Consider the following 13,406-nt stretch of genomic DNA (forward strand, 5'->3'; position numbering starts at 1 on the left):
ACCTTATATAGCACATACTTCTCATAACATTACATTCAAAAGCATGTCAACACATATATTCATGCATACATACAATTCATGTCATTCATATACGTATAATCATATATCATGCATCTAACATAGGAAATAGACTTGTCGCAAGTCTTGTTTCCATTTAGCACCATCAACTAACTAATATGCACTCACCTGGCCTCACTAGCCAATTCCAATCTCTTATCTTTCCCTTGATCGATCTTACTTGCCAAACGTTCCGGAATTTCTTTATGCGTAGAATCTACATAAATGTACATTTCGTGACAATCATTAGATACCTACACCTTCTAATTGGATACTAGCAACTTAAACGAACTTATTAAACCCATATTCCCAATTTTCCTTTAGGGGGAATCGGTTCCCCCCTATGGGGGTATCGGTTCCCCCATGACATACTGGAAATTCTTGTTCGTTTGAAGGGGTATCGGTTCCCCTTGAATGGGTACCGATTCCCCTTGCCCAGAAATCATATTTTGAGCTCGAAAATCCTTCATTTTCAGCTCAATACATATACTTCATTCCCTTAATATTCCTAACTTTCATACACATACTTAAACTCATTTCTACTCCATAATCCCTTCTTTAAACTCAAATTCTATCTTCCATATAAGATTCAAAAATCATACCAAATTTCCAATGTGTTCTAATTCCAATTCTAACACTTCCTACCTCTTAATTTAATCCTTGACAAGTCAAATTCAACTTCACAATCTATTAACTCCTCCATATCAAAATTCACTTCAAAACTCATTTTCTTAATTTCTCATAACTTGTTAATCTTTGAGGTTTAAGCCCCCTAAAGCTTTCCTTAATCTTTCTTAATATCCCAAGAATCAAAATAAGCTTTAAAACGAAAGAATTAACCAACTAAAGACCCCCTTACCTTATACCAAGCTTCACGGTGGAGAGGAGGAAGAAGAAGACTGAAGAATGCTCTGGACTCTTCATACGTGCTTATTACCCTTAAAAAAATTATAAAAAATCTTTCTGGTCAAATGACCATAATACCCTTAATTTCCTTTAATAATTACCAAATAACCTTCAATATATATTCAAATAATTATTGAATTCTTTCATTCTTCTACTTTAGTCACCAAATTCTGAAACTTTACAATTTGGTCACTAACCCGGTATTGCGGATGTTACAAAACTAAACCCTAAACCCTTGAATAAAAAATCAAAAAGAAAAACAGTACCCTAACCATATTCTATACAATCAACCAATAAAATCATAGAAAATAAAAATATAAAAATGAAGAAAGACCCATTAATTTCTTGAATGGTGGAAGATTGAAATCTATTGTGTTATGCATATGAAATTAATTCCAACTCCATAATCAATGTTCTGCAATTGCCAAACATAGAGATGAGAAGAACAGAAAAACAGAGATGAGAAGAACAAAAAAAATTGAATAGAAAAAGGCAGGGAAGTGAGAAGGACGGAAGTCCTTATAAGGAACAAGTTGGGGAAAGCAAAATAAATGAAAGGGAGTGGAGAAAAATCTTACCAGGAGAATCTCAGTGGGAAAACAACGATTTTTTCGCAGGCAACCTCACGGGAGAAGAAGATATCGCAGAAGCAAACTCACGGGGAAAAAAAGGGTATTTTAGCCCTTAAGCCTGGGAATAAAAATATACCTAAGACACAGATGGGAATAACATTCCCGGAATAAACCCACAAAATTTTACTGTTGGTATTGTGATATTACCCTCACTTGGGAATCTTGTATATCCAAACATGGGTATATTAATCAGGAAAAATATATTCCTGAAGGTAATAATAAAATCCTTGATCCAAACGGACCCTAAGAGTACGTTTGTTTTACTCAAAAAGTTTTTAGAAAAATAATTTTTGAAAAATAAATTATATTTTCTGAATAATATTTTACGATATTCAGAAGATATTGTTTAAACTCTTTTTCCACTACTTGATGAATTTTTAAAATTATTTATTACAAATATTAAATATAATAAATAATATTATTTATCATACAATTTAATATTATTATTTTATAAATATTAAAATAATTTATTTATTATTAAAATATTGTTTTTATAATTTTATTAATAAAAATATTAATATGGTATATTTTATTGAAATAAAAATATTATAAATTATATTATTTATTAAAGAAATAGTGTTATATATTTTAAAAAATTAATTAGTATATTTAAATATCTTTATTAAAATATTATTAGTTATTATATAATATTAATATATAAATAATTATTCATTATTAATAATTTAGTAATATTATTTATATAAAATTAATAAATAATATAAATTTTATTAATAATTTATTATACATTATTAAAATAAAAATATAATATCTTATATTATTATAATATAATATTTTATTATAATATTATATTATTAGAAATATTAATAATATATTTAAATATTTTAATAATTAATATTTGATTAAAATGATATTAAAATATTTTATTATATTAAATTCATAAAATAAAATTATTTTGAGTATTTATTCTCTAAAGTGAAAAATTTTAAAAATATCTTACGAAAAAATCAGACCGTAAATCATTTTACAGAAAACACAATGAAAATTAAGTTGACCAGAAAAATATTTTACGTTAATCAATTAATTTTCTTAAACCAAACAATAAAAAATTAAAAAAAAATATTTTTCGAAAAACGTTTGCGTTAAACAAACAGACGCCTAAGCTTAAATATCAAGAAGTTGTCCATCGTGTGTCTTTAGTTTTAATTTGATCCTAACGTTTTTTCGTTCTAGTTTGATATTTAAAATTTTATTTTGTAATTCAGTTTGGATCAAAGGATTATTGATCGTTAACCGATAAAAATGATTTCTCCGGCCACCTTAATCCTCAAGCCAACCGAACCAGTGGAAAGTCAAGTTTTTTCTTCCTTTTTCTCTCTGAATTCGTTTCTGTGTTTACTTGTGATAAGGACATATATGGAGAGAAAGATCCCTCAAGTAATCACCCTTGTGTAAGAGATGAAAGCTTTTCAAAGCAAGCTTTCACGTTTGTTTCAAAACAAGGAGATTGCAGTTGAAAAGATGAGTTTTTTTACAAAAGGGTATTGATTTTCTCAGAGAATCAAGATCTTCCCAAGAACTCACCCTTAGCTACCTTTGTGATAATCCTAAAGAGTTTCCCGGAAAATCTTTCAGAGGGAAAGAAGTTGTTGATTCCGTAAAATCGAACCAGGATGAGAAATGGGTCGAAAGGGATTTCTTGAATTCGAGTGAAATCGAAGGGGTTTCGTTCAGAAGAGATTCAGATGAAGATTTTCAAGAGGGAGAAAAGGCCAAAGCTCGAGATTGCAGCTTCTGAAACTTCCAAAACCACAAAACACTCATAAAATCATCAAAAGAAACAGAAAATTAAGAAATATGTATTTTCCTAACAACCAAACAGCAAATAAACTAAACCAAGAACCCTAACCACAAAAGATCAAAATTTCAGTGAGAATGAGCGAGAAAGAGAAACCCAAATCGAAAAAAGGTAGCAACAGGTTCTCATCTAGCTACTTTCTATGTAAAAACCAGGAAAGTTTGAAGCTTTTTCCATGGAGCTTTTATGATATTTTGTCTTCCATGGAGTTTGTTTCTCTCATGCAACTCTCAATTGCAAACATCTCAAAGCCAACTCCTCCCTCAGCTAAACAAGCATTTGGAATACCCGAAGCAACTCGAGACACGGTACGATAGAAAAACAAACTTCTGTTTTCATCACCCCCTGTAAATCTTAACATCTCGTGTGAAAGGGGAAGAGAAACGGAAACAGAGAGAAAGAAATCATTTTTTTCCATTTCATTTTTTATTTTAATTAATTTCTTATTTTGATAAATTATTTTTTAATATTAAAAACATATCACGTGACATCTTTAATGGGTTAACGATCGAAATTAACATTCCGTTACAACTTAATTCAAAATGAATTTCGGAATTATTAAATTATAATGAAGAAAAAATCGTTACCACCAAATTGACACTAAAAACATATCAAATTGGAACCAAAGACATACGTGAGATATTTTTTTAGATATTTAAGCTCAAATACTAAAATCGTGTTCCAATGGAAGAAAATACGAAACGTCATATCAGAGCTCTATAAGTAGGTGAAATGATTGTCCTTTAAAAGCTTAGAAAAAGGTAGAAGGATTCGAAGAGACTTTTATAGTCAGCAAAAGCAAGCACTACAGAATAGTACGATCGAGACCCATTTTCCCTTTGATTCTTCTTTTTAAGGTTTCTCCATTGTCATTTGAAGATAAAAGGTTTTAGGAACTGTGGTGAAAGCGTTAAGCGTAGCTTGATAAGCATTCTTCTATACTTTCTTCGGAGCTAAGAAACCCGGCGCTGGTCACATATATTCCAAATGATGAATCTGAGGGTGATAATGAAGATAATAATAGCTCAACTATGTCCTTCAAAGTAAAAACACTAGAAGATGTTTTTTATGAGATAAAATCACTATATGTTGTTCACGTGACCACATCTAGACGAATAATATGGAATCCACTGCATATGCAGAGAAACTTGACCATTATCAATGAAGCTCTGCACTGATTCTGTGGTATGGTATTATAACATTACCTATATGTTTGAGATTTGTTTCTGGGAATGTGGCATTGTAATGAATAGTTTGCATTTGCTTTTCATAATTAGTGGTTACTTACGATGCAAGAGGCTATATTTATTAAGCATCTTGCAATATGATTATTCATTGCGTTAACAAGCTGAGACCTTGCATGTGTCCAGCTCAATTTATGTACCATGACCTTTTCATTGCATAACCGGTTTTCAAATATTTAATTTTAATGTTAGTACTTTAATTTTATGTATTTGCAGGAATGAACTTTATGAAATTTCATGCTGTATGCAGGTAGGTGAAAGCTGCAGGCTCGGTTCCTCTGATATTGGTCGAAACTGGAATGAGAATTTGAGTCACAAAAAAGGTCGATCATTGCTTGTCTCGACAAGTGCAGTGCAACCACAAGTCTCATGTAGAACTTATTCGGGGGCCACCGGGAACTGGGAAAACGAAAACAGTTAGTGTGATGCTCTTTGCATTCTTGGGAATGAAGTATAGGACACTTACTTGCGCCCCGACAACTGTTGCAGTTGCAGAACTAGCTTCTCGTGTCTTAAATCTGGTAAAAGAAGCTAACAAAACATGCTTTGTATTAGATGATCGGTTTTGTTCCTTGGGAGACATCCTTCTATTTGGCAGCAAAGAGAGACGTAAAGCTGATTCTGAGATTGAAGAAATAGTTCTGGATTATCGTGTGAAACAACTTCAGGACTACCTTGGGCCACTAGATTGATTGCACTGTTTCACTTCAAGAAAATGAATCAACCAAAGAGAGGGAACATGGTAGAGAAGATGAAGACCAAGAGAAAGAAGATTGTTGTGACACCGATTGGAAGATGGGGATACACAAATCATTTCTTGAACATGCAAGGGAAAGATTTGTAGATACATCATTTCCACTGAGAAAATGTGTCAATTTTACATACTCATATGCCTTAAATATATTTTTAGGGACTTATTTTCTAAGATCTTAAAACTCTTTTAGGCCTTTGATTCTTTGAAACTTTATGTCATGATCATGAGAGATACAGAAATCGGAGAAGACGGGAGAGAATTGGAGAAATTAGAAATATGGTTAGGGAATTTAATTGAGGAGATTGGTACTGCCAATAGTGAAGGGAGTCACGCCAGCAACACCCAGCAGCACTTGCAAAGGAATCAAAATGTTAGATACAACTGTATTGCCAGCTGATAAATGGGATATGGTTTGGACAATGTAAAGATATAAAATAATGTACTGAGTAGGGCTTACCTCATGATTTGAATGAATGCATTTATGGATTTCTCTTGAATCTTTTTTTATCTTCTTTATCTCTGTTCTTCTATTCTCCTTCGCTAATCTCTCTTTCCGATAGAAACATAACAATTGGTATCAGAGCCACAACTCTGACAAAACAATGACTAAATATTCTACTCTTTCTACGATTCAAAATCAGATTGATGAATTATCAAAGTTGTGAAGCAAGATCAGTACCTAAAGACAAGGATTGCAAAGAATATGGGCTATTTCGAGCAAATTCTAAGGGTCTTGACAGGTAAGACTGCGGAGCAAGATGAAAACAACCCTGAAATTAAGCCGATGTTACCTGTGGAAATCGAAGAACAAATGATGGGTGTCAAGTGTTTAATAAAATGCCAACACGAGTAATTGATACAATGTCATCCATCACAAGTACCCAACACTTGAAAATTGGTTCCGACCGTGAGTGGTCTGAAGAACAAAAGTTGGAATGGCTAATATTTGTACCAAATGAAAAAAGTTTGTTGTTTGGTTCTTATCTTCCTATAAAAGAAAAAAATGATGTTGTTTTGAATACAATCAGTGTCTTTACAGAGTTTTCGATAGACAACTTTGCAGCATATGTCATTTCAATGACAATTGCCCCTTCTGATGTTCTTGCTATTAAGTTCATGCAACGTGAATGCCATGTGAAGCAACCATTAAGAGTTGTTCCACGGTTTGATAAGCTAGGTTTGCCTACGCCAGTTCAAATTGCGACTTTTACGCTCTTCATAGTTGATTTTTCTATGGGTAACTCAAATAAATTCAATTATCTAGTTCCATATGCATTTAGAGAAATTTGTTTTAAGATGTTTAGGGATGTTAATGAACATGTTAAAATTTTTATCCTTTTGTGTTTCGGCTTTTGTTGATGGGATGGAGTAGGATTCAAATTGCTATAAATTTGAGTGTGACTGAAAATGTTATTAGTTCTTATTGTAGGCTAACATTTGTTTTGTTGGCTGCAAAAGAATGGGTTACTACATACACACGTGATTTTTTTCAAGTCACGCGTAAGTGGGAGACTATAAGATGCAATACCACATTTAAGACTCTAGTCATAAAAGATCTTCTTGCAATTCAAGGAGTTGATCAAAAACTCGAGCTTCAAAAATTTGCTGGCTTAAATACTGCACATAGCAAGATTGGTTCTTGTGTGTATAACATACACTTTTGGATTAGGAATGACACCACTCAAAATAAGCAAAAACAGTTGTTATAATAACAATGTTAGGAGGGAGTGTTGTGCAGCAGAGTGTTCTTCAAAGCCATAAAATTATTAAATTTTTATTAAACTCTAAGCCTTGCATTGTACCATTGGAGAGTGGTATCGCTTTTGGATTCAAAACATCAAAGGAAGAGGTAGCAAGATGACATCCTTTTTAATAAAACTGAGTGAATTAAATCATTTTTATCGAGTCAAATGTTTAGAAAATGAATTCACTCACCTTCTTTAATTCATAGCAATAAAAGATTTTAAATTTTGAATTTAAATTTATAAAACTCTACTATTTAGACGATGTATAATTGAGAGGTATCAATTTTGAGCGCTGTGGGTGTTAATCCTTCCTCACGCTGTGGAGTCCCTTGAAGACATCTTCAATGATGATCTTTTATAAGGATCGGGTGGTTTGATTACTTCTCCATCATAATCCTCATCATCATCATTATTTGAATCTTTGATCTTCATTTTTTAGACATTATTTGTGAGATTATTTTGCAGCTTGTGGAATATCTTACACTAATGGAAGTTGAAACATTTTCTCTTAAATATCTAATCTAGCAGTACAAGTTTATTAGAATATCTTACACTAGTACGGTGGGGTGGGGTGGGTGGGGTGAACAAGACAGGAGAGGGAGGGAAATGGGGCAAGGAACTCGGAGGGAATTTTTTTTTAATTATTTTAATTTGTTATTTTTTTAAAAAGTTATATATGTATATAAACAAACACTTAAAAATATAACGAAAAAAAATGTTAGATATCTATTTTTAATAAATAAAAAAAATTAGATATCAAATCGTATTTTGAGGAATAATTTAAAAACATATTTTTGCATCCGTTAGTTTTTAGAAAAAGATTTATCCTTTTGGAAGACGATGAGATGCTTTTATAATTCAATTTAATGTCGGTCGATGATATTGATATAAATTACAAAGCGTGTCAGTGAGGAAGTCCAAACAGCGTGGAATAAAGTAATGGGAGTGCTTGTACGATGATATGCTTTCATATTTGACGCATTAATCTTCTTCCTTAGGACCTAAGAAAGTCTGCAGAATCACTTTTTTCTTCTTTTAAATGGTGACAACGGAAATGGGTTTCTAACTGCGTGTGTTTAGAGCTGATATTCAGAGAAGATGGGAGGTAAACGTTCGAGTAAGCAGAAGGCGTTGTCCGAAACAAATATGGGTTCATTGATATTGTCTTTCGATGGAGTCTTGAAGACATATTCAACGATGATCTTTACAAGGATCAGGTGAGTTTGCCTTGTTCTCCGTCCTCATCGTCGTCCTTGAATCTTTGATGTTCTTTCTCTATTGACCTCCCTGTGTGATCATTTTGCAAATTTTGGAACATCTTACACTTGTATGGAAGTGTTCTTGATGCATTTCATAAACCTTCGAACTAACTCGAAATCCAAGCGAACTGGACTTTATTGTATGCATTTCATTTGCATTTAAACTGGTCCTTGAATTGTCTATTATTGAATTCCATGGAAAAATGTGTTTAAGGTTTGTTGTGGGACTAGTCTGTCAAATAGTTGTCTGATTTAAAGGATTAAACAGTTGGGAATTAATATGATCTGTTTCAATTTTATGTCAAATGCTAGGTGGAAAAGATTCCGGTTTCGTTTCGGTCGGTGGATCAGTATTCCGGGTCGTATCTTTCACCCTTGTTGGAAGAGACACGAGCGGAAATGCGTTCATCTATGGAAATTATAGCTAGAGCACCGTATGCCGAAGTGACATATCTTAATAAGGAGAAGTCACATGAAGCATTGTTGTTTGATGTGAATGTTGATTACTGGAGAAACAGGTCCTCAGGTCCTGAAAAGAAACCATACCAAACATTGCCTGGAGATGTTTTCGTCATAGCAGATGTGAAACCCGAAACTGCTTCTGATTTACTAAGGCTAGGCACATCCTGGTCTTTTGCCCTAGTCAGGAATATCTGGAAGGATGACGATGAGGGTGGCAATGGAGACAATAGCTCAGCTACTTCCTTCAAAGTAGAAACACTGAAAGACATTGTTTCTAATGATGATAAACAGATATCACTCTATGTTGTTCGTTCACTTGACAAATGTAACCACAAACAGAAGGATATGGAATGCACTGCACATGAAGATAAACGTAAAGATCATTGAAGAAGTTTTGCACGCTGATCGAACGGTATGGTATCACATGACACATATATATTGGATAATTCGATACTGCTCTTCATCTTTAATGGTAGCTTATGATGCAAGTGGCTATTTTTATTAAGCATCATGCAATATGGTTACTCTTCAATTTAAATGTTAACAGTCGAGGCATCGCATGTGATCGACACAATTAACGTATTGTGATGTTGCATTTTCTTAACTTTCGTGCCGTATGCAGGTAGCTAAAGTATGCAGTCTTTGTTCCTCAGATGTCAGTGAAAACTGGAAAGGGGCTTTTAAGAAGAGTTTGCTATCTAAACTGAATGAATCTCAAAGGAAGTCGGTTGTTGCTTGTCTGAGAAAAATGAAGTGCAACCACAAGTCTCATGTCGAACTTATTTGGGGTCCTCCGGGCACCGGGAAAACTAAAACTGTTAGTGTGCTTCTGTTTGCTCTGTTGAGAATGAAGTATAGGACACTCACTTGCACCCCAACAAATATTGCAATTACAGAAATAGCTGCTCGAGTACTAAAGCTGGTAAAAGAAGCTAACAGAACATGCTCTGTAGCTGATGGTCAGTTTTGTTCCTTGGGAGACATCCTCTTATTTGGTAATAAAGAGCGTCTCAACGTTGATTACGAGATCAAAGAAATATTTTTGGATTATCGTGTTGATAGGCTTAGCGAGTGCTTTGGGCTGCTAGGTTGGCGGCACTGTTTTACGTCGATGATAACTTTTCTCGAAGGCTGTTTGTCTCAGTACCGTGTTTTTTTGGAAAATGAAAGAAGCAAAGAGAGGAAAGGTGGTTGTGAAGACAAGAACCAGAAGAAAGAATGTTGCAGTAAAAATAGTTGCAAGAAGGGGACAAACAAATCATTCCTTGAATATGCTAGAGAAAGATTTACCAGTACAGCATTACCACTGAGAAGATGTGTGTCAATTTTATATACTCATATACCTAGATTCTACTTTCAGGGACGTACTTTCCAATACCTCGAAACTCTTTTAGGCCTGCTTGATTCTTTTAAAAGTCATCTGTTTTTTGATGGTATAGCTTCTGAAGAAGTGGAAGAGCTCTTTTTGCGTTCAATCGATGATAAATCGCTTCCTCGAAATCTTTATGATCCATCACACTTGTTGTTCTCAGTAAGAAGCCAGTGTCTGCATGTTTTGAAAGCCCTCCGTGATTCTCTTAGTGAACTTAAACTGCCGAGTGCGAGGAACAAGAATTCCATAAGACGGTTCTGCCTTGAATCAGCTTCTTTAATCTTTTCCACTGCAAACAGTTCTTTTAAACTCTATAAAGTTGAAATGAAACCACTGGATGTGTTGGTAATCGATGAAGCAGCACAGATGAAAGAATGTGAATCTGCCATACCCTTGCAACTGCCGGGTTTAGTACATTCGGTTCTCATCGGTGATGAACAGCAATTGTCTGCTATAGTTCAAAGCAATGTATGCAAATTTCGCCTAGTTTGTTGTCTTACTTTTGGAAGTAAAGTTATGAATTTGTATATTTTCTCTTCAGGTTTCAAATGAAGCTGGCTTTGGAAGAAGTTTATTTCAAAGGTTGACTGCTTTGGGTCACTCAAAGCACCTACTGAATATTCAGTACAGAATGCATCCGTCAATCAGTTGTTTTCCAAATGCCTGTTTCTATAATAACAAGATATTGGATGCAGCTACTGTTAAGCATAAGAGTTACGAAAAACATTATCTTCCGTGGCCTATGTTCGGTCCCTATTCCTTTATAAACGTCTGTGGAAGAGAAGAAGATGGTGGTGTCTCGCATAGCCGGAGAAACATGATCGAGGTAGCGGTCGTGCAGAGGTTGGTGCAAACTCTATTCAAAGGTAATTGTCGTGAGCCTTTTTAATGCTATAATTTCAGTTGAGTGCCGATTGATCCTTTCCGCTTCTGTCGTGTTCTTGTTTTATCAGATTCATATATGTTGCTTTTGATTGCAGCATGGAAGAGGTCAAGAAAGAGGCTTAGCGTTGGCATAATATCTCCTTATACTGCTCAGGTTGTTTCAATTCAGGAGAAACTTGGTAGGAAATATGAGAGAGCTGATGGCTTTGCAGTGAAGGTGAAGTCAGTTGACGGTTTCCAGGGAGGTGAGGAGGATATTATAATAATATCAACTGTTCGATCCAATCATACGGGAGCAATCGGTTTCGTATCCAGTTCTCAAAGAACTAATGTTGCTCTTACAAGGGCTAGGTATTTTTCCTTGGATTAACCTTCCATCTCTCTCTAGTTTTTGCATTTCTGTGACCAGTTGCAATGTATTTCTTGGTTTTCAATCAATGCCTTCTCAGGCACTGCCTCTGGATTGTGGGGGATGGAAGAACATTGTCCGAACGTAAATCTGTTTGGCGGGATTTAGTTTGTGATTCAAAGGCGCGTAGTTGTTTCTTTAATGCTGATGAAGACAAGGAACTGGCTAAAGCTATCTTAGATGCCAAGAAACGTCCTGGTCAGCCTGATGACTTGCTTAATCAGGATAATGTTCTCTTAAAGTCATCTGTAAAGGTCAAATCTGCCCAGACCCAGAAATCAGCAAAGAATCGTGGAACTTCCTCGAGGCAGGCCTTCGAGTGTCTTGATGAGCTCGAATCCTCGGAGGAAGGATCATCGAACTTCTTCGACTGTCTTGATGAGCTCAAATCCTCGGAGGAAGGATCATCGAACTTCGTGGAGGCAGCAAATATTGCAAGGTTGAGAGGCGACCATGATCATTTTCAGGAGGTCGTTGAAGCATTAAAGGCAGTGGATGATACCAAAGATCAAAGGACCATTATCTTATTTACTTCACTGAGGGTACTGTCTACACGCATGTCACTAGATGAGCTCTGATACCTTGCTGTTTACCTTGTGTTTTAAGTTTCTAGCATTGTTTCACCGTTCGGATCATGCTTATTGTTATTTTGATGTATTTTTAGGTATATCTAGGAAAATTAGCCTTCGTCGTCGATGCTGGTATAAAAGAATGTTTGCAGAAGAAACCTGCAGGTGGTGAAGCCTTTTTGAGGGATGCAAGCAGCATGCTCAATCTAATGAAGCGATTGCATAGTCTACTAGAATTGAGGTTAGTTTCATGCACTGCTTCTCCCATATGTAGTTGAAAGATACCGTTTTACACATGATTAGTGAAACATATTTAGAACTTCCCGCTGCTTTCTCCGTTTCTTTTTCAGTAGTCCGAAACTTGAAAGTAGCATTCCAATAATCGGTGCCCTTTGCGAGGAGATGCATTCAGGGTGGCCTGCAATGGTGCCTTTTCTGCACCAGCAACGCTATTTGGAAAAAGATGAAAACCATGTATCTGAGGAACACCAAAGCAACATTAAATTTAAGAAACAACAAGAGTGGAGACCGAAATCGGAAGTAGAAAAAGATGAAAACCATGTATCTGAGGAACCCCAAAGCAACAATAAATTTAAGAAACAACAAGAGTGGAGACCGAAATCGGAAGTAGAAAAAGATGAAAACCATGTATCTGAGGAACCCCAAAGCAACAATAAATTTAAGAAACAACAAGAGTGGAGACCGAAATCGGAAGTAGAAAAAGATGAAAACCATGTATCTGAGGAACCCCAAAGCAACAATAAATTTAAGAAACAACAAGAGTGGAGACCAAAATCGGAAGTAGAAAAAGATGAAACCCATATATCCGAGAAATCCGGTGACCATTGTGGTGAGAAAGAGAATAGATGTAAGGGTGAGACATGTAGCAAGGGCAAGAAGCCAGCTTCAGAAGCTACTGTCAATCCCAAACACCAAGACAACAATAAATCTAACAAGAAGAAAAAAGGACGGAGGCCAAAATCGAAAGTAGATAAGCATTCATGAAATACTAGAGGGTGATGTGTTTCTCGAACCTATAGTCTGAAGTTTTAAAGTGTTTTTCGAACCTAAGTTACAATCTATAGTCTGAAGTTGTAAGTGTTTTTCGAACCTCAACCTCTATGAAAGTCTCAGTAGATTCTAAATTTTATTGCCGAATCGAAAGCAAGAAAGTAGAAACCTTGCCATAACCCGATTATGTAAATCATCTACCACAAAACAGTAAAGCCAGCCAACTTTAATATATTATTGAAGCCAAAACTGCAAAAGCAACTAATCCATTCGAAAAATATAAAA

General features: G+C 34.9%; 1 protein-coding gene across 1 annotated transcript in view; it reads left to right on the forward strand.

Annotated features, from left to right (window-relative positions):
• LOC120197159 overlaps positions 1 to 13,255 on the forward strand; it is a 33,876-nt gene extending 20,621 nt beyond the window's left edge. The window contains exons 13-15 of the mRNA XM_039198761.1: positions 11,969 to 12,083; positions 12,206 to 12,351; positions 12,461 to 13,255. Of these exons, the coding sequence (XP_039054692.1) occupies positions 11,969 to 12,083; positions 12,206 to 12,351; positions 12,461 to 13,115 (916 nt within the window). The 3' untranslated portion in view covers positions 13,116 to 13,255. The remainder of the gene's footprint in view (positions 1 to 11,968; positions 12,084 to 12,205; positions 12,352 to 12,460) is intronic.
• The last annotated feature ends 151 nt before the right edge of the window (positions 13,256 to 13,406 follow it).

This window comes from Hibiscus syriacus, unplaced genomic scaffold (assembly GCF_006381635.1).
Source record: "Hibiscus syriacus cultivar Baekdansim isolate YM2019G1 unplaced genomic scaffold, ASM638163v2 tig00117047_pilon, whole genome shotgun sequence".
Lineage (NCBI taxonomy): Eukaryota > Viridiplantae > Streptophyta > Magnoliopsida > Malvales > Malvaceae > Hibiscus > Hibiscus syriacus.